This window comes from Elaeis guineensis, chromosome 5 (genome assembly GCF_000442705.2).
Source record: "Elaeis guineensis isolate ETL-2024a chromosome 5, EG11, whole genome shotgun sequence".
Lineage (NCBI taxonomy): Eukaryota > Viridiplantae > Streptophyta > Magnoliopsida > Arecales > Arecaceae > Elaeis > Elaeis guineensis.
Window position 1 is genome coordinate 116,697,314 of NC_025997.2, and position 21,752 is coordinate 116,719,065.

At 38.6% G+C, this 21,752-nt stretch overlaps 1 protein-coding gene across 2 annotated transcripts; it reads right to left on the minus strand.

Moving 5' to 3' along the window:
- Positions 1–3,661: 3,661 nt before the first annotated feature.
- On the minus strand, positions 3,662–17,573 carry LOC105033351 (uncharacterized). Of its 2 annotated transcripts, none has more exons than XM_010908111.4 (6): positions 17,068–17,573; positions 12,576–12,648; positions 12,076–12,169; positions 4,951–5,064; positions 4,789–4,840; positions 3,662–4,508 (listed from the first exon to the last, which is right to left on the minus strand). In XM_010908111.4, the coding sequence occupies exons 1-6, from the start codon at positions 17,098–17,100 to the stop codon at positions 4,017–4,019; spliced, it is 858 nt and encodes a 285-aa protein (XP_010906413.1). In that variant the 5' UTR covers positions 17,101–17,573; the 3' UTR covers positions 3,662–4,016. The 2 variants fall into 2 exon arrangements, with proteins under 2 accessions (XP_010906413.1, XP_010906412.1); XM_010908110.4 differs by having other exon boundaries at positions 3,662–4,511; positions 17,068–17,572.
- Positions 17,574–21,752: the final 4,179 nt, after the last annotated feature.

Genomic DNA, 21,752 nt, shown 5'->3' on the forward strand with positions numbered 1-21,752 from the left:
TAGCACGAGATCGTATAGATGGTGCGGGATTTTTTCAGTATAGAGAGGATGCCTAAGGAGTGGTAGAGGACTTTTATTGTTCTACTGCTGAAGAGACAAGATGCATCGAAGTCAATTTATTATAGATTGATCAGCTTGTGCACAACTTTGCATAAAGCTTATGCCAAGCTCATAATAGGTAGGATGAAGTCGATTCTACCTCATCTCATTAGTTTGAAGTAGAGAGTATTCATTAGAGGCCGAAGAATCACTAATAATATCCTCATCTCTCAAGAGTTCATTTGTGATCTTCAATGTGCATCAGCCCATCGTAGCCTCATGGCAATAAAGCTTAATATAGAGCAACCTTACGACCACATGAGCTGAAAGTTTTTGGAATAATCCCTATAGTGTTTTCGATTTCACGATCGATGGATCACCTGGATCATGTCCTGTGTCAGGGGACCCACCTTCACCATCTTAGTCAATGGAACTCCTTCAAACTTCTTTCGATTTTCTATTGGACTTTGCCAAAGTTACCCCCTATCTCCCTACCTCTTTATTATTTATGCTGATATCCTCTCTTATGCGGCACAGGTGGTAGTCTAGGGGCCAGACTAGATATCGCATTCACTATTGGTAGATAATTGTCATCTGTTGGGTCGAGCCTCGGTCTGGGATGCTGTGGCCTTTAGATGGATTCTAGAGTACTATCTGGCTTTAGGACAGAGGGTGAATCTTCTCAAGTTGGCCATCTATTTCAACCCTAAGAGGAAGATCCACTTGAGGCATGCGATCAAGGAGTGGCTGGGCATCGCTAAGTAGAGTGGAGTTTGACATTACCTGGGGTTCCCTATTATGGGTCAGAGATTGAGAAGAGTAGAGTGCTCAGGAGTGTAGGGGGTGATCCATGAGCGTATTGAGAGTTGGTAGGCCAGAGCTCTCTCATGATGGGTAGGGTGACACTTGTGAGGTTTATTCTCAGTGCTATATCCATTTACCTGCTTTCTCATATGATCTTGCTGAAGTTCTGCTTGACGAGGCTTGAGCAGCTGCTCAGGAGCTTTTTATGGGGGTCTTATCAGGGGAGGCAAAGGCATGCATCTGGTTGGATGGGAGGTGCTCTGCCAATCACTTAGAGATGGTGAGTTGGATATTTAGTCCTTGGTGATTAGGCATGAGGCACTAATTACGAGACATGCTGTCAGATTCCTTCTTTACTTGGATAGCCTTTAGAGTAGTGTGATGAGGGCCAAATAAGGTCGGTGGGGCCTTGACACTGACATTTGGGCAGATCCGAGGAGCTGATTCATTTGGCAGGAGATTTGTGCTTACACTTTGGAGGTGCGTACTTGTACCAGGTGGTTAGTGGGAGATGGATAGTTGCAGACTTCCTCCATGACTCTTGGCTATCTAACACCCTCCTGAGTTAATGGCCAACCTTTGTGAGTGCTAAGATAGGAGAGTCTGAAGATCTGTGATTTGTTGTGCCCTAATGGCACCGGCTAGAGTATTGCGACAGTGGCTAGGGTCTTTAGCATCCAGCTGGTCGAGCGGATGCTCTCCTTGGCCACACCGATCCATGATGGCCAGGATGTGAGAGAGTGGGGGTCCTCATGTAGCTTGAGGGTCTAGCTGGAGATCTCTATGATAAGTACAAGAGAAAGCTAGCAAGACGTCTGGATGGTGCTTGGATCTGTAGGATTGGGGTGCACTCGAGCATCAGTCTATTTCTATGAAAATTAGGGGTCACCTTCCTATTAGGTATGTGTTCAACGATAGAGGACTAGGCCTTCTGTCCAATTGTCCAACGTACAATGCAGAGTTCGAGATGGTGAAGGATGCCTTGTTGTGTTCGAGAGCCTTGCAATTCTAGCATCTGGTAGGCTACCCTGTGTGGACATCCTAAGTAAAGGCCCCAGTACAGATGTTTTTGAGTGTGGTTCGATGGAGCACCAGTTCGAAGGCCTTCAAGGCATGGAGTATTCGTGCTATCTACATTGCCTAGCATATTTGGATGTCCAGGAATTCCCTCATCTTTGAGTCGAGGAAATGCTATGTGAGCTTTGCTGTGGAGAGGGCTCTTATATAGGTAACTGAGATTGTTCGTATGTTATTATTTCATTTGATCTTTGAGACCTTAGATATGTAGGACCCCCCCCGCCCACCCGCTCTTGCAATGACCTATCGGGTCTTCATCAGTTGGGAGCCCCCACCCCCAAGCTATCTTAAGGTCAATTTTGACGGTAGTGTTATTGGCAGTAGATGTGGTGCAGATTTTGTTATTTATGTGCTAGACTCAAGGTTAGTGGCCATTAGCAAGAGCCATATATTTGAGACCATAGTAATTGGGACAGAGTTGCAAACATCTTGGATAAGATTGCATGTGCAAGATTAGCTCTGGGAGCTGATCATCTCATCATTGAGGACGATTCTACTATACTAGTGGCATGGATTCAGGGGCATGAGAGGAGGAATGCCGCAAATCCACTTTTTTGGAATATTTCTAGATTACTGGGAGGCCATGGCTTTGATCATCAACCACGTCTATCGAGAGACGAACAGTACCATGGATTAGGTTGCCTCCTGCATAGCAGAGCATTTTGAAGAGGTTTCTTGATCTCAAGATGGATCGATACCTAAGCCTCTTCGTGATTTGTAGTTTTTCGATCTTTTTGGTTGTGTTCACATAAAACTTGTTTGAATCCTCATTTTCTATCAAAAAAAAAAAAGAAGACACACACACATATATATTTATATATATATGTATATGTATGTATGTATGTATATATATATATATATCTATGTATGTATAGATGTATGTATATACATATATATAGCATACATATATGTATATACATATATATATAGCATACATATATGTATATACATATATATAGCATACATATAAGTATATACATATATATAGCATATATATATATGTATACTAGATATATGTATAATATACATATATCTAGTGTGTGTGTGTGTCTATATATGTGTATGTATGTATATATATATGATTTTCTATTTTCTGATAAACATACAAATACCGTTTTCTCAGGTTAACTTATGTCGCTAGTTTCAGATCCACTGGCCTTGTTTTCTCTCTACCAGCCATTGCCGACTTACCATTTGTATGGATTAATTGATTCTTCAAGCTAGGATGGTGATTCATCATGCCACTGCCATCTAGCTATATGAAAATCTCTGACATACCAAGGTGGTTCACTCTGATGGCTGTTCAATTCGTTGCTTGGCCTCATGATGGCCGTTATGAAGTACATTACTTGCCCTGCTATCCAGGAACAATTACCAGTGGAGTGCGTAAAGCTGCTTCATTTCTTTTTGGGTTCCCAATTTTCATTAAAACTAAAGGACTCGTTTGGACAAGTAGAGCGCATGAATATACTCCATGTTGACAGTTTAAGGGTTTTGTAGTCCCTCGATGATTACCAATGAAGGCCTCGGGAGTCCGATTTACATATGGGAATCTAAATTATACCTTCTCAAGAGCTGTTTTACATCGCTGGGCTGGGGCAGTGGTACCGTGAAGTCGACCCTTTGCATACATTGGATATTCCCACACACACCTCCACGAATAACAACAATAATAATAAATAAAAAGTTCATCAGACAATAAAAGCAAAACGAGCCAACTGCAACCCAGTTACACCTTCAACAATCAAGATTAGGTGACCCAACCTAAATTAATTCAGCTAAAACTGAATCTACCATATTTAATAGCTGCCTCTGTTCACATCGATAAGATTTCTGCAGCACCTGAATCAAGCATGTGGATCGGAACATCCAAGTAAAATGAATGGTTCCTGTGATAAATGTTAGTTACTAAAATATTCCAACACACTTTCTAACATTTCCACCCCTAAGTGTGCTTGCAGTTTATACATCACCCGTTCCATTCCCCAAGCTCTCAAGGAGTTCCAATTGTCTCAAGAGGGAGGACAGCCGCCATCATCTATGTTAGAGTCAGATCTACCTGTCAATTTGTTTGGAAGATTAGATCTATATGCTGATCAACTTTCTTCATTATCATAATCCTCTTCCTCTTCATCTAATCTTCGGTTTGATAATGCAAACTGAATGGGATCAATAGCCATTTTATCCATATCAGCAAGCGACCAGCCTGGGCATTCCTCATGCTTCATTTCATGATCTGTCTCAAAGGATGTTGCTGTGGCTGTGGCAGTAGCCGAGGCTGTGGCTGTAGATGTGTCTCCATTCTCATCCAAATCCAAATTCAAGTCAAAGTTCCGGACAGCGGCACCTGTATTACTATTGCTAACTGTGGTTTCCTTTGATTCTCTTGCACTTAAGCTGTCATCCATTATTTCAGATTTCATATGAGGTGGTCTGTCACTGTGTTGAGGAGAGGTGCCAGGGTCATCTTCATATTTATCATAATGAGCACCATCCCTATCGACACCATGAACACCTCGGGCACCACGTCCCCTCCCACGTCCCCGCCCCCATCCTCTGCCACCGCTGCTGTGGCCTGCTGCCTCATGCTGCTGTGAAAAGGCTTTAACTAGATGAGATACTACTTTATAAGAAATGAGAGGCAGACGAGATCAGTGTGCAGGATGAGTATGCAAATGACGTTTGCTAATGGTAATGATGGTTCTTTAAGCATATTATGATGTTGCAAAGTCAAAGCACTAAGCCATAGGAAAATCTTGAACAAAATTGACAACTAAAATGTGGAAGATACATGAGAAGTGTAGATACTTATTGTAAAACTGCGGAAGTAGAGTGCTTATTCAACATTATAGAAGAAGGGAGTCTTACAGCTTTCCGCTTCAAATCTTCTTCACTATCATTGTCATCTTCTGCAGCTTTCCTGGATGAAAGTGCGGTATATAGTTGCTTATCAATATGATAGTAATAATACAATATTATATTTGTTCAAATGCAACTAATATTTAATATTATTAAATTAACACTACGAACCTTCTCTTGGCAGATCTGTCATCACCACCAGGATCAGAACTACCCATGTCTGGAACTTTGCTCACTATATCCTTCAGGAAGTCAAACACATTAAAACTGTGTACGCACTGCTTCCTGAAACAAGTAAATAAAGTGTATATGAGATTTAAGACTCAAAAGCATTCAATGCAAAAAAAGAGCTATCCAGGGCATGGTATGACCAATATGTTATCAAGTAGAAAAAACTTCAGGAAGTCAAACACATTAAAACTGTGTACGCACTGCTTCCTAAAACAAGTAAATAATGTGTATATGAGATTTAAGACTCCAAAGCATTCAATGCAAAAAGAGAGCTTATCAAGTAGAAAAGTTCTTGTAATCAAACTACAAAAAGTAAATGACTACAAATTATTTTCTTACAATCTTATATACACACGCGCATGCGCACACCCACACCCACACCCACGCACACGCAGATATACATACTGTAGGAGACCTATTATCATAGATTCCTAGTGAGTTCCATGTAGCTGAAGTGATCGGACATGACAGAGTTTTCTTTGTTAACATATATAAATCCAACCTAATATCAAGCTTTTACCCATGAACTTTTTGTTGGTTCATAGCCCATTCACCAGAAGCCAATGTTAGTTTAAGCTTAAGTTAGTTCACTAACTTGAGTACCCAGAAGCTGAAGTGTCATTGACATCAATGCCTAGTGTTAGTTTACGCAAGCATTCAAATGAAACCTGATACAGAAATGTGACCTCCAGAGAATTAGCCAACATTGCCTGCTATTAGGATAATAGGACGGTACGACTGAGAAACTAATGAGTTAAAGTTCCAACTGAATGCCCCATTGCTTTTTCCTAATCAAATTAGGAATCTGGATTAGCTTGCTTACCTTACAAGGCTCGAATATTTAGTAACTTCAAAGTGCCAGAGTCCCAAATGGAGGCACCACTGTCTTTTCCTAAGTTAGGTACTTGGATTAGCTTGCTTACCTAACAAGGCTAGAATTTTAGTAACTTCCAAATGTATACCTTCATAGCACACCATAGCTCAGGGCCAACAAAGTGCATAGATAAAGCAAACGTATTTTGGGATCAAGGATGGCCTTACCAACCCAAACTGCCCAGTTCAGGGTGAATGACCTGATCTGGCATGATTTTGGGTCGGTAAGGCAATTCAGGTCAGTAGGAGACCCAAATCAGGCAGAGCCATCAGGCTCCGCTCAGTTTGAGATGGTTCGAACCCCTTACCACCCCAAGAATAGAGGGAAGAGACAAAGTTCGAGCTCCTCACTGCCATAATAATAGAGGGAAGACTGAGATGGCCTTCTCCTCCCTTATTTTCACTCTTTTAAGGCGTGTTTGGTTGGAGAAATGAAGATCTAGAATGAAAATTGAAATGGGTGACTCCCATTCCAGCCATTTGATTGGAAAGAGTCCCATTCCGATTCTGATTCCGAAGTGGAATGGGAATGACCTAATCCCTCTCCAATCCAATCCGGACTCTCTCCGTTGGATTGAGATATCATTCCGGTGCTCCATCACACCGTTAACCTCGGGGGAGACATGCTCATGGGTGCCGACGAAGGAGCAAGACCGGCAGCGACCAACTCAATGATGGACCGTGGTGGGCATGCGTCCAGCCAAGCCACCACCTCTTCCACCGATACGGATCTCCGGCAACTCCCTTGCTCCCACCTCTACCACTCTGACTGCATCGTCCCCTGGCTCTCCCTCAACTCTTGCCCCATTCGCCGCTTTCGCCTCCCCTCCGTCGACTCTGCCGCTGCTACTGCTGCGGCGGACCATGCCGGCCTTGCATGTCCATCAGGTTTGGGAGCTTCTTTGATGATGACGATGCAGATGATGGCGGAGGGGTCTTGGCCATCCAGACCGTGCTCCACCGCATCAGGAGACACCACCTGCTGGTGCTAGCACCATCGTCGGTGTCCACGGTGGTGGAGGTGTCCCCCACACAGATGGCACAGGCCGAGACGGGGTCGTCTGGGCCTGCCACCAATGGGGAGACAGTGACATCGGAGTGGCCGGTGGAAGGGGGAGGAGCGCCGGCGGGTGGAAGAGTGGATGATGCCGGTGGCTGTCATTTGCTGGATTGGGGGCACACAAGCTGTTTGACAATATGCTTCTTAAGGGTTGCTCCCTTAAGAAGCATATTGTAATGTAGCTGCATTGCTCCAGACATGATTCTTTTTATGCAGGTTATAAGGGCATTTCTTCTTTATATAAGTGCTCAGCTTGGTTTGTTGATACTGAAGGCAACATATCTAATTAATGGTTAAGATATCATAGTGCACAGCTTATCCATTTCTCTTGTTGAAATTTTTGGTTTTAATTAACTTTATGGTGTAGTTGGTTATGGTGATATCCAGATGAACCTATGTAGTATTACTCCCAAATGATTGTGTTAACTCTTCTATTGATGGTTTGATTTTCTTGTCTTTATTTTGTACAGTCCAATGCTTTTTCATTGAGCCTCTTTCAATCAGTCATGTTTAAGTGATCATTTTGTTTTTTGATATGTACATCATGTATCTAGATGCTGTGTTAAGTTTTGTTTCCTTTATTTCTGTGAACAGGTTTTGTCAATGAGGGCTGTTGCCTATGTCTCATCATGGTGTAATCAGCTAATTATAGATTGTTCCCTTGATTCTGCATTTACTTTCCTGTGGGATTTCTCTTAGGAAGTTATTAAGTCTCCTACTTATGATTGCGATTCCTACCTTCAAATGAACCAAGCAACAATAATGGGAATCATCCATTTCAATTTCGATCCCAGTCATGAACCAAACGCTTCAAAGGATTAGGCCATTCCGATTCCGATTCCCATCCATTCCGATTCCAATTCCGATCGTGAACGAAACACCCGCTAAGTGGTTTTTGAGTGGAAACTTCAGGGAAGAGAGATTTTTTGCTGATTTTGTTCCCAAATCAAACAAAATCAGTATAATCCCCTCCCTTACCTTCATTCTTAAATAGGCCAAAAATCGGTAAATCATGCTGAAATTTGGAATAACCCTTATAAAGTTCTACATTAATTTGAATTAAGATTAATATTTTAGGTAGTTTGTAACTTAGAGTGCATATATAGGACATGATCTCTAATTCTGACATTAAACCCGGTACAAAATTATACTAGACATAGGACCTAATAATAAGGAAATATGATAGAATTATTCAATTACAAAACTAAAGAAACCTCGCTAAAATTTGATACTATCTCCAATAAAAATTTTATAGGAAAACCCAGTGAAAATATTTGATATTTGTTTGTCAAAGCCGCTATCTGTGAATTCGCTTGTTGATTAGACCAATACCTCTCTAGTAGATACTGCTTGTAAATTGGGCAACAACAATCAAAGAGAGATAGAGAGAGGAGCAACCATAAGTCTAAGAGAGAGACAATAACTAGACCTTTAGATGTCATGTCAATACATCTATATCTATATCTATAGACATATATAGAGGGATTATGTAGCCTATGTAAATATATGAAATGACGCAAAAGCAATGGAGTTAAAAGTGAGGGTGGATGACAAATCGAAAGCAAAAGTTCAACAAGAAGGCAATGATTGAATGAAAGATGTAGATGATGAAAACTAGGACATGATATGCATCTGCATACTGAGTTACAAATCTTTGTTTATTACCTGAAACAAATTTTGTGGCTTGCCTGAATGTTTTTGTTTACCATGAAGAGACAATCAATTATCAGTGTAATCTATGATGTGCACTTAATTACATGCACTTGATTGCATGTGCTTGATTACAGTATATTACTAATAGAAGAGGCATTTCAGCTTCATAACCAGGCTTCAACTTAAATCCACACAACTTGTTTTGGAGTCACATGCAATAAAACGAGACTCTAAAGTGATAATGTTCATTCTGATATCTTAAGTAGATCAAGCATAGAATTCGAATGTCTAACTGAAGCACAAACAAATGCTGACAAGCATATATACTAGGTTCTTTTTTCCTCCATGCTTCTTTCCAAATTTAAACCTTCCTCCTAAATGTCTGCAACTCATAACCTTTGCACTTAGTCTTCACATTAGCAAATCAGTGGACGAGTATGGTAATCTTTTAAGCAATCATCCATATTGTGGCCATTGCCCCAAGTCCCTACAAACCTCCAAGCAATCCCCCAGTAAACTTTTAATCTTTATTAACCACCCAACAAATTTATCTCTCGCCTCCACTCCAACCCTACCTTTCCTCCAGTAACCACCCAAAAGACTCCCCTTTCCTTTTGCCTCTCCCTATTGATTGTTTGCATCCTTGATTCTTTTAGAGGGAGCCTATTACAAATTTACAACTGTAGCTTCTATTGCATTATCTCTTAAACTAGTACTCATATTCCAGACTTCCAACTTTCCTATCCCATGTTTTAGTGCCATCACAAAACTCCAAACAATCTCCAGACCTTACATATCTTATAACCACTCGCTACCAGTAAGTGAAAGATTAGGTATTTTCTAGCAAAAATTACAAGATGATCTAGCGTAGGCACAAGAAGTCCTAGATGCAAACTAATATGTAGAAGATTCCCAATACTCTTGATTGAAGATACCTATTATCTATAAAAATTAAAATTCCATTTAATAGCAACTTATTAAAAATCATAATCTTCCAATGATCAGATGCTGTTCCTCCCCTCTTTTCAAAGAAAATTAAACAAGCATCCATTATTGGCAATCTTGAAAGTAATACAATGCTTCCGCTTTATATAGTATCCACAAAGAAATTATGCATTATAATACTAACATGGCTGAAGCCCCATGAAGATGCAATTCTAAATCTGATGATCTGTCTTCCAGAAAGTAACCTGCATGTTTAAGGAGATATGATTGATCTATTTGAATAGTTAACCTTCCTATTAACTCAATGTGACTCCAAATAGCATGACTAGACAGGGACAGATCTATAAATCAAAAATCAATGAATTGAATATTGTTATTAACCAAAAAAGAGAACGATTGGAGTCATCACAATGTCCGAACATCAAGGCATTCACAGGCCAAGCTTGGACAAAGTAATGGTAGCTCATGCTCAGCACAGATCTGGACACCAACGTCGAAGACCGTAAAAATTATAAATACAGGGCCCAAGCACAGTCTAGCTTGATAGGGAGCTGAAGCTAGAGCAGCACTCAACTTTAGGGCATACATCAAGCTCATTTTATCATGCAGTAAATATCTAATAGAACATAATGATTTTAAGGGCATTGCGGGCATCTTGTTTATATATGCATATTAATTAGTTCATATCTGGGCATGAAGCATGATACAAATCATTAACAGAAAAATTACCAATAAATATCAGATATTACAAAACAAATAATGAGTATATCATGAAGCATGCACTGAGGGGCATCCTTGTTTCTGATGGACTGCACATATAAGGAGGAGGAGAAGAAGATGATGAAAAAAAAAAAGAAGATAAAGGGGGAGGAGGAAGTGTACAAAAGAAAAACGGGATGGAGACCTACAACTGAATGGCCTCTGCACAAACAGGTGTATATCAATGGCTGGATGTCAATCTAGACGCCCACATCTTCTAGGATTTGCTAAGCGTGTCTTAGTATGTGCCTGTGCTTCAGAAAAGGTCATGCACCTTTAGCACCTTTCTAGTGCCCAATATAGAGGCCTTGTCCCATAATAAGCAAGGTGCTAGGGGTGGGCCTGCCCTGCGCCTTGGGCATAGGTGTGCCTATAAAAACACTGGAACCAGCCACTCATCTAATAAACAGGTTGCACTTCCCAGCCTAGGGGCAGCCAACAAGCAACCATATGTAGCTCATGCTGGGATTAGAGTGCCTTTCTAGATCACCGAGTTAGATCCAGTAAAACCTCTACCTAGAAGGTCCTGTCACTAAGAAAACTAGAAGACCTAGCTGCTCATAACAACATAGGAAATGTGGAATGCATATCAGCAGAATGGAAGAAACCTACCATATATTTGAAGCTAAAAAACAAAGGACAAAGCATGGTGGAATGGCAATCTAGTGCATAACAAAGAGGCAACAACTGGAAAAGAACCAGTCTTAAGGGAATGAAGTACGAACTGAGAGAACATGTCACAGAGAGAAGTGTTGGGGTGGGGGGGGGGGGGAGAGAAGCAAGTAGCTAAAATTATTTATTAAAAAAAAAAAATCACAAAGCACAAATTAGCAATGGGGAGGGGGTGTTTGTGATTAATACTAAATTGGAAACTCAAGATGAAGAATCAATACCAAGACAACAGGCCACAAGGCCTCAACTTGCATGGTGTGACAATCTAACACATAGTGGATAGCAATACATCCCAAATATGGCTAGTGTAAGTGTTGCATCTTATTATCAGGATCCCACTTCTCACAATTAGAAACAAACTTTAAATATTCACCAATTATATCCAGGATAGTTCCCACATACATCTATGGATGAGGAAAAGGGGTTATTTTTACCTTAATTGATGGATGTAATGGATGCTTAGTTTCAAAATTTGTATTACTGACCTCCAGTAGAATATGGACTATGTTATCATGATAGCCCCTACTGTTTTGTGCATTGTCTCTTAGACATTTGTAAAAGAAATATCTAATTGTTCAAGAACACCAACTGCATTGTATCCTTTTTTTTCAAGATTTATCAGGCCAGTGTATCCAGATCCAATATCCTAGTCCTGCTTCACATATAACACCTCATGTAACACATGGGACTCAAGGGTGTTCATGTAAAAAACAACCATATGGGTCCATAAAATAAAATGCATTGTTCAAAAAAGTATTGTTCTCATATTCTACTACATTGTCAAGCAAATTAAATATAATGAATTATACCATTCCATCTTTTTTAAGAAAAAAACAAAAAATAGCATAAACTTAATCTAACTTATATTATTTGACATTGTTTTAAACCTTTTTTACCTTTTAAATCTTTATCGATTTTTTGATTCATAGATAAAAATAATTATGCACATTTGTAACGTCTCACAGATATGTAATGCCAAATTCAACGAAATTCCACAACCTACACTTAGTACCATGGTTACAAAATACATAAACCATGCATACGAAAGACCACAAAGATTCTAAAGAGTTCATAATTAACTAAACAAATTAAATGTCACTTACAAATGCAAAGCACTCATTGTCTTCATTCCTCTTTGAAGAGTTATGCCATATGTTCTGTCACAGAGATCTTGTAGAAACAATTCCAATGCTTTAGCTGCAAAATTATTATTCATGAGAAGTGAATCAAAACACATCTAAATAGGTAAGCTTAGAACAAACATATCATACAAAGAGGTAACCTCAAAACAAATATAAATATGGATGGATAGATGGATAGACACTTGCATGTCTATTTGCATGGCTATGGACATGTCTGCAATAATTTCTATCCATCTATACTGTACATGGATGTTTGTGCATAGTGTATACATTTGCAAAATTAATACCTCTAAATGCTATTATTCAAATGTTCATCTCGGCATATGCAAAAAAATAGCAATAATATTCATGAAACTTCTAAAGGCAAAAACTTACAACTAGAAAAATTGGTTAAGTAATGAAAAGTAAGCTGACATTCCGTAATCTTTAATTATGGCAGTCAAATGATGAGAAGAACTCACATACTAAAACAGGTACTGCCAATGCAATCTTCCCAACATCTTCATCTGCTTGCATAATCTTTTTTATTCGAGACTACCAAGAAATACACTATGTCAGACCACATGGCTCATTATGTATTGATCAATGTGAAAAAAAAAAGGCATCATAAAATGTGCGGTGAAACTTTTAAAAAAAATGTGTTGCAGCTAAAAACCCATCAAGAACATTAAAGTGTTAATTAACAGCCTTTATAAAGGACAAGAACCTAATTTGCACCTCATAAACTGACCATAAGGCTGTCATTGGATTCACTGGTAAATCAGCTCATACTGTCATATGCTAATAATACCAAGATGCTCTATTATAATCAGCATCAGTGATTTATCAGTAACTGTGTGCAGTGAACAAGGATATAAACTGGCCGCATGAATGCTTCTATCATAACTTACGTTAAGAAAGGTGTATCTTAATCTACATGCTCATGTAATATGTGTTGAGGCCTAATCATAGCCATTAAGCTACAACCCAACTGTTCGAGGTCAGCCTTATGACTCCACATTGACCAATGATCATATCCATATTAACCAAGCCCTTCCCCTCATTTTCATAATCATTCAACAAAAATTAGAGAACATCTTCATAGTAGAATCTCCTCGAATCTTCACTGGGACTAACTTCAAAAACAAAGCTCACATGAAAATTGGGCTTTAAGTGGCAGATTGACTTAAAATTTCCTTTCTGAGGTTAATAACCAATCCAGCTTGTTTTGGGACAGAAACAATATGAGTCATCAAGGGTTTGGTTAAGTTGTTCAGGCTGGAATGGTGAAGCATAATTCTTCACCAGCTAATTGGTCTAAAACTAACATTAAAGATTCCTTCTTTCTTTTTCATTAGAAGACATTCAAAAGGTGCATGAACAGAGAGATGATGCCATATTAGAAATAATTAGAGGTAGATGGCTTAGGTGGAGAATTTGTTGGGAAATGTGTCCTAAAGCCAATCGTGTGACGATTATGCTAATTATAAATGTATATGAATTAATAAATAATAAAAATTATTTGACATTTTTCATCACAAGGTTACATCTTCTAACGAACTCCTATGTTGTCATGAAGTCCTTAGAACTACTTTGATCGATAAAGAAAGATTTATCGCGTAGTCCTTAAACTGGTTCGCGATCAAATGATACACTATTATTAGGACGATAGCGATATCAAGTGTAGGTCATTGTGTGCCATATGCGTTGGTTGTCCTCGTAACCAAATGATATGGAAATACTGGTATGGCATGCAGATGAGATGTAGGAGTACATCGTCACTGAACGTGACCAATTGCGGAGCACTCTGCTGTCAAGGATAGCTCGCGAAGCATATGGATATAAGTGTCCCTCCGACCTGAGATCACCACGGTGACTTGCAAGCAACTCACTGTACTTTGGTACCGGACTAACTGAGTTTTTAATTCAGTGATGGAAGATTTCTAAATATAGTTAAGTACTTGCCAAATTGGTGCGTGAGTCAAGATGAGATTGACCCCGCCGAATTAGTAAGAGATATGCATCAGTGTATTTCAATTTAGCAAAATCTGGATCCGGATAATCCATGTTATAGATTTGAAAAAAATTGAAATACAATGTGGATGACTTATCTAGGATTGACAGTTAAATCCTAGATCGTCCTCGAGCATTAAGATCAAAAGGATGAATTATACGGTAACCATACGCCAATAGGTTCTTGAATGTTGCTTCGCCTTCATTCGATCTATCCGGACGTCAGGTCACCATTGCTAAATGGTTACATCGATTGATTCAGGTAGATGATCCTGTGCTACCGACTTAAATTCGAACCTATAGGGTCACACTCAAAAAAATTTCTGACTGATCATGTGGCTGATCAACGATTGAGAATCATTTAAGGGCTTAATCATCAATTCAATTGATGGTTAACCTTATGCAAATGTTGCAATAAATTAATTCATCAAATGTTAGTAAATTAATGGAGGATTAATTAGCAATTAAATTGCTGATTAGCTCAATTTGATTGAGCAAAAAAGATTAAATAAAATCTAATTGAATTAGATTCAATTAGGTTTGACCCAATTAGATTATCAGATGACCTAATCGCTAAGAGAGAATTGTCTCTGATTTGATCAGGACTTTGGTTCAGTCAATTCTTAATTTGATTAGGATTTGATTAAAAATTTATGAACCTAATTGGATTGGTTTCATATATTTTATTTGGGCCAAACTAGATGTGATTTGGTTTGGATTCAAATAAAAAAATTAAGAGTCCTTATTAGAATAGGACTCTTCTCCCTGCGCCAATCCAGATTGCACGCCATATATGTCCACACACAATTATTTTGTGTGAGATTTTTTCACACCAAAGAGTCATTTCCTTATCTATCTCACACCCAAATCTAATTTGGTTTTGATAAAAGGAAGGTTCTGAAATTAGATTTCAAAATATTCCTTATCAGGAGAATCTGTTCTCATCCAGATCAACCTCTCCACGCCAATAAATTTCTTTCTTCTTATATGTGCGACATTTTGAGAAGATTTTTCATGGAAGATCAGTTGGAGAATTAATTTATCGTGAAAAAATATGGGAAGGGGCGTCCCATATTTTTTTGACATATTTTGGGATGTGGAATTGTGAAGAGAGGCAGAATCCTGTAAGAGTCCAAGATCATTAGGACTCTTCACCCCACCTCCTTACACGCCAATAAAAGGGGCTTTTATGATTTCTTTTGTGTGTGTAAGATACCAGAAGAGAGCTCTTCACGTGGTAGAAGTTTGGGCATGATTCATGATGTGAAAAACAGAGAGGAGGGTCTTCTCTCTTGAGGTGTGCGCAAAAACTTGAATTTCAAATTTTTGATTCTAAGGGTTTAGGAGGAGGAAATAAATTAGAAAAAAATTATTTTCTTTTTCATCTTTCTTCCACCTCTTCATCTCCTCCAGAAGTCCATCTTCAACCTCTAGAAAGGTTTCAGAGATTCGAAGAAAAGATCCAGATCAGTCAAGAAGAAGGTCTTCGCATGAACTAGCACTCCTGAGAAGACCGATCAGATCAGGACTTCGAGTGAATTTTCCGTAGGTCGGACGCATGTGCAGCTGCGAGCAACCAGCAAGGATCCTTTCAACCATGTCTCTCAACAGCGAAGATCATTGACCCACATTTAGATATGGAATTTTGAACTCAGATTAGAAGTAGATGTGATCTACTGCTCATATGCATGCATGCTGATTTTATCTTCAGTATTTTTCAGATTTTATATGCAACATAACATATCATAAATCCTACAGTAGATTGATTTGATGATTAGATCATATGCATATTAGATTAATTTGATTAATCTGATTGTCTTCCGTTGTAATTTTTTTGAAAAAATTTTGAAATACGTGCGTGAAATCGTTTACGCATCCCAACAGAATTTTCAAAGCATTCTTGTGCAGTTGATTCTTGTACGCTTTAATTGCTTATCTCCCTCTACTATTCTTCTTTTATATTCTTCTTTTGCCATCTCTAAAGCAGTGAATTTACATCATTGGTACTAGTGTTTAGCACGTTCAATGCAAGTGAAAGGAAGCGCTGCCAGCTTCTCAGTCAGAAGGCTTCAGAGTCCAGGTACACGTGTTGAACATGAAGACTTTGACATTATCTATATAGAAGATAAAGTTGTAATAACAAATTCAAAAAGCCTCAAGGTTTTATATAAAACGGTGTAGAGAAACGATCAAAAAGCTTAGGCAAAGTAAGAAGCATAACAAGAAAGATATTCTCATGGAGTCGTGCTTGATTTATATACTTGTGGCTATGGTTCCACTACTGGATCATGTACTTATCCTGTATTGTCATAATCCCAAAGTTTAATCATTTAACTCAATAAGTTATACCCCCTTCGCTTAATCTTTCAACCCAAAGAAGTTTTTTTTAAGCTAGTAATTTAAAGGTGCCTCTCCCTCCAAGTATCTAAACTGTCATGGTTAACTCCTTTTGTTCCACCATCCAAATGTCTCACTTGTTCGTTGCTGCCAGCAACTTGACATCGGTATAAAAAATCAAAACCCACCAAAAACAGGGCATCTTAAGCAAGCTTCTTTATAGCAATAATAGAAAAAGTCAAACCACAACTTGAGAAGCCGCACGTCAAAGAAATTTAGCACTGGAAGTGCATTGCCTACTTTCCTCAAATCTTGCAGACTTTTTTAAAACGATCAAACCCCCAAATACAGATTCTAGTACCCTGAGGCAAGCATAGAACAAACATAAAAATTGCCGATAACTAAATCATCAAGAACGGTCGCCTGGGACGACCTAGGTTCAAAAACATGACCTTGAACTCCCTTTTCTCCACAATAACCAAGGCAAGAAGTCATCCCTAATCCCCTCCTCAAAAACCACGAGCCCAAACAAGGCACTAACCAGATAGCACAACCTCATAAAAAGCCCTAAATCGCAATATCCGATACTAAAATCAACCAAAAGGAGAAGCATCCAGAACTCACCGCGGGAAAACGTGTGTCGAGCTTCTTTCTCATGGTTCCAAATCACGGCCAAAAATGAACCAAGGTTCCTCCTTGAATCCTCCAAAAGCGCACTGTGAATAAAATTTGGGAGCAGAGGCAATGATACCAAGAAAAAGAAGCAAACTTCTGGAATCTTTCGAGGGTTTTCTCCTCCACGGCAGAGGGGAGAAAGAAGAAATTTTGGAAAGAGCGGAGGGGGACTGTTGCTGCGAATCCGCTTTGTGTTTGATAAAAAGAAAGAGAGAAAAAGACAGAGTTCTTGGGGTTTGGCTTCTTCGCTTTCTCGGTTGCTCGGTCGGCCAATGACGTCGCCTCAAACCGCTGGCGTCGGGCGAAGCGCGGAGAGAAAGAGCCCGTACCCATTTGTTTCCAGAACTTGCCATTCCATGTATTTACGTACGGTTTCGAGCGTAAGACTCGCAAAGAGAAATTCTCTGTGCACCGCGGGCGGTGCACAACGCGCGCGCACCGCCCGTGGTGACTGACGCATGCATGAAATTGAAATATGATGTACGAATATATATATTTTTTTAATTTCTATATATGAGTCAATGACCGCAGATGATGTATACGGTTCTGCACGATATGAAAAAAAAAATTTTCAACTTGCTAATAAGTCTTATCAGCTTCGTAGATTGGATCAAAATGTTCCTTGCTAGGGCTGAAACTGTGTCGGATCATAATCCTACTCAAGTCTGAATGTCTGATCCTTTTTTTTTTGAATTTTGGGTTGAGTTTAAATCCAAATACTTTGAACAATTCAAATCCAAGTACAACTCGAGCCTGACACGAACTTTATTGGGCCCTGAAAGAGATCTCTTCGTCCCGACTAAGAAAATTCAAGCCAAATAGGAGGAGATTGCCATGGACCCATCTAGAGAAATTTTTTGTGGACCGCGAGCGGTGCAGAACACGCACATCGTTCATGATGATTGATGCACGTGCAGAATTGAAGCACAGTATGTAAAATTTTTTTTTTTTCGATCCTACACATGAATCAATCATCGTAGATGATGCACGTGGTTCTGCACCACTCGCGAAGTACAAAAAAATTTCACCTAATGACTATGGCGCCTTGCTCTCCTATTTGGGCTCAGCAGGCTTCTCTCACAACCCTAGTGGGAATTCCACCAAGAATTTCGTTGTGTCAAGGGAGAATGATGCAGTGTGGTAAGTTAATGAGACAAACGGGCCAATCCACAGTCAATTCAATTCAATTCATAGGTGATGGCATCACTTTCGGTCTTGTGCTTGGACCAGGGCCGGGTCAGGCAAAATCTTTTATCTCAGCACGGCAGAAAGAAAATGGGCTTTATATCTAACCGGATATTATTCGGGCCTAACCTGTAGTCTGATCAGAAGTCGGTCCAGTCCCATGGACCTGGCCTGAGCCCATTTAGAGCCCTAGTTCCTATCTAACTCGCGTTGGGTCTGGGCTTGGATCATTCATAAATAAATCATGTTGTCCAGGCAAACCCATGTTGAACTGATGGACCATCTAATCCTAAGGTTTCAATAAAACATATTCCTTTAGTCATCACTGGATATTCAGCATTATAATGTAAATAATGATTTATTACCTATCCAAATTTGTTAGGACCAAGGTTTGAATGACACCATTATCATATATGTAGCAAGCTAACCAAGAGGGTATTATTTGGTTTCTTTGGGTATTGAATATCTCTTCAACGCATAATCTATATGGGATAAAATATATCAGTAGGACTTTCACATACTTCTCTCATTTAGGCTCTAGTATCCTTGTCAGTATAAAGATCAAAATTTAATCAAATCCAATTACAAATATTGCAATCACATGATCATTCCAAAAAAATCTATGTTGAAGTGTCCTCTAATTCACATTAGCCATGGATCAAATTTGCTCTGATAATATTTGTAATGATATGTCACCTCACTCAAAAAAACTAAGTTAAAAATATTATTTAAATTTTTTAGTACTATATAAGTATCCAATATCTTTTCAATGCATGATTAATGTTGGATCAAACACACGTCTGCACAGATCCTCATCGGCATGTTTAGACCTAATTTGATTGTGTGTTGGAGATATCTTGATACTTAAGGCCAAGATATATAACATCACTAAAATCCAAGCCTGTTCAACACCCTTCTAATTCTCATCCTTCTCACAGCCCATCTATCATTGCTTCTGTCTTTTGCCAACATCATAAGCCAATATTTCACATGGTGAGGGATCAAAATACCCCTGATAACCATGTTTTTGAACTGTCAAATTCTTATCCAGTAGCACATGCCCTTGATATTCTTTAGTAATTAAACTTGCATCCTTTTGGATAACTAATTGAACAAAGATCATCATATTACGAACTGTTTGAAAATTCCACCTAAAAGAAAACATGTATTTTATAGCCGGTATAACAAATACAAGATCAAAAACCAACTCGATGACTATAACAAGAAGCCTCCAGGGCTAGTATATTTTATTGATTCAGAAGGAGTTTTGTGGTACAAAAATGTTGATATACGAATAATTCATAGTCCAATCCCCAATCTGAACTCCTATATAACCTCAGATTAAATGTGTTCCTTATAGTGAAATGGAACATCAAAAGCAAGAGAAGTAGACTGTACATTACAAGAATCCTCCAGCTAGCTAGGAATCATTGCTCAAGTATTAGTAAATTATAAATTCGTGATTAGTTTCTCAAATTCTTCTCTAGCTCTCATCTTTCTGTGGACTCTAATGCCATGTTTAAACAAAGGGTGATCAAGAACGAGGTCTTTCCTTCATGCTTCTTGGGATAGGTAATTGGGACTAAGATTTCTTGTTTTTGTTTGGCCAGTGTGAGTTACCATAGCATCTCCGAGATTCCTGGAATCAAGTAATAAACCCATCAAAGCACAAGAAAACGACAAGACACCAACGGGGCAGAGATAAATGTCCCCTGTTGTCTTTCTCCTAGGCTTGGCTTTGCTTTGCCTAAAAGTTTCCATGCCCGTAGATCATCTCAGATGTTGCATAATTGAAGGATTGAATTACACAGTAACTTACCACTAAAAAATATTTTTGGTATTTCTATCAAATTTCATATCTTCTGAGTAGTCATGACATATTGCTAGACATCAATTTTGACTTATGGACTAGCTAGAATTAAAAAATTTAATTCAATAATTAATTCGAAAGAATTTTGATTAATTGGTATATTTGGACTCATCTAATCTAATCGGATTAGTTAGTTCATGAGCCCAAATCCACTACTGGCTAGATATGGAATCCAATGAGTCACACACTTTGAGATTTAATCATAGTTTAATCTAATTGGATTTATTGTAAATCCTATGGATTTAATTAACTTGCTAGCACATGAACTAACTCAAATTTCTAATCAGATTTAGTCCAAAGTTGTTTGAGTTAACCTTAACCCTGATGCCTAGATCTAATTAGATTAGGTTCAAATTTTGGTTTCCTAGATAAGCTAACCTCTCACATGGAAGAGTTCCTTGTGAACCAAACTCCTCCATGCCATTTTCACCATGCCAAAGAAAGCCAAAGCCCCTTATTTAATAGCGTCGGGACTTGGCACAATCAAAGCGTAAGCTGACATAAATAGATCGAAATATCATGGAACGTCTTAATTACTTTGATCAAATTATTAGGGAAATATGTCCCCTGAAATCGACCCGATTTATTTGTAGCCTAGCCATTTCCAACGTCTTCATTTGGTTGTTGAGATGCTTTTATATGAGGTGTACACAAACCAAAACGGATGCTTGGTGATGTTCAAACAATTTTTCACAAGAAAAGGGAATGCTTAATTAACCACAGCGCATAGTTTATTCAAATGCCCTTGATGAAGTCCTGTGTCACTGTATGCATATAATATGCCCTTGATTTACGTGAAGAAGGAAATGTTGGAAAATTTCCTATAAAAGTATTGTTAGAATAGGTGTTTGGGCATCCTCTTATTCGATTCATCTCTCCACATGACCCATCTATTCATCAAGAGTTATCTCCCTTGGAATTACCATCACATCGGGGAATCTAAAATTAATCTTTACTCATATTCATCCTTGTCATCTCAGCAAGGGTAGCCAGAATTGATTTATGATCAAGAATTTTTGGAAAACAAATGGCTGCATGCAGTTCCATTCATGTCATTAATGAGACAGCCAGAAGGACATGTAACAAATAACAAAACAGAGGTTTCTTCCGGTCGGCTTATTAATAACATGTAACTCAAAATTTTGCTATTTTTATCCTACATTAGATACTTAACTACATATAAATCTACTTAAATATTAAATCTTATCTTAGATACCAGAAACGTTTGGTTGTTCAAAAACTTTCAACATTAATCAATGTTTCACTACTCAGATGCTGAGGAGGTTTTTCAACGGACACTAAGACTAACAAATTACTTTACTAAACCTTTAACATCAAAGTTTTCTTATAACATTTTGAGGGAAAGCTTTAATCAATGAAGGTTCGATATGCAAGGGATGAAAATTGAAAAGGGAAGCAACAAATTGAAAAGGGATGAAAATTGTCCAAAGAAGGCATCATCAGTTTAAACTAGAATGAAGTCTTCCGATATTAGAAGCTTAACAGCGCATGCCAGGATTCCTAAAATGGAAGGATTCTTGCAGAATAATATGAAATAGCTTGTGACTCTATCAAGTTC

Coding starts and splice junctions, on each gene's coding strand:
- LOC105033351 (XM_010908110.4), bottom strand. CDS start 17,100: ATGAGAAAGAAGCTCGACACACGTTTTCCCGCG. Junction 12,170..12,575: donor GGCAGTACCTGTTTTAGTAT/GTGAGTTCTTCT, acceptor ATAATTTTGCAG/CTAAAGCATTGGAATTGTTT. Junction 5,065..12,075: donor ACAATGAGTGCTTTGCATTT/GTAAGTGACATT, acceptor TACTTGTTTCAG/GAAGCAGTGCGTACACAGTT.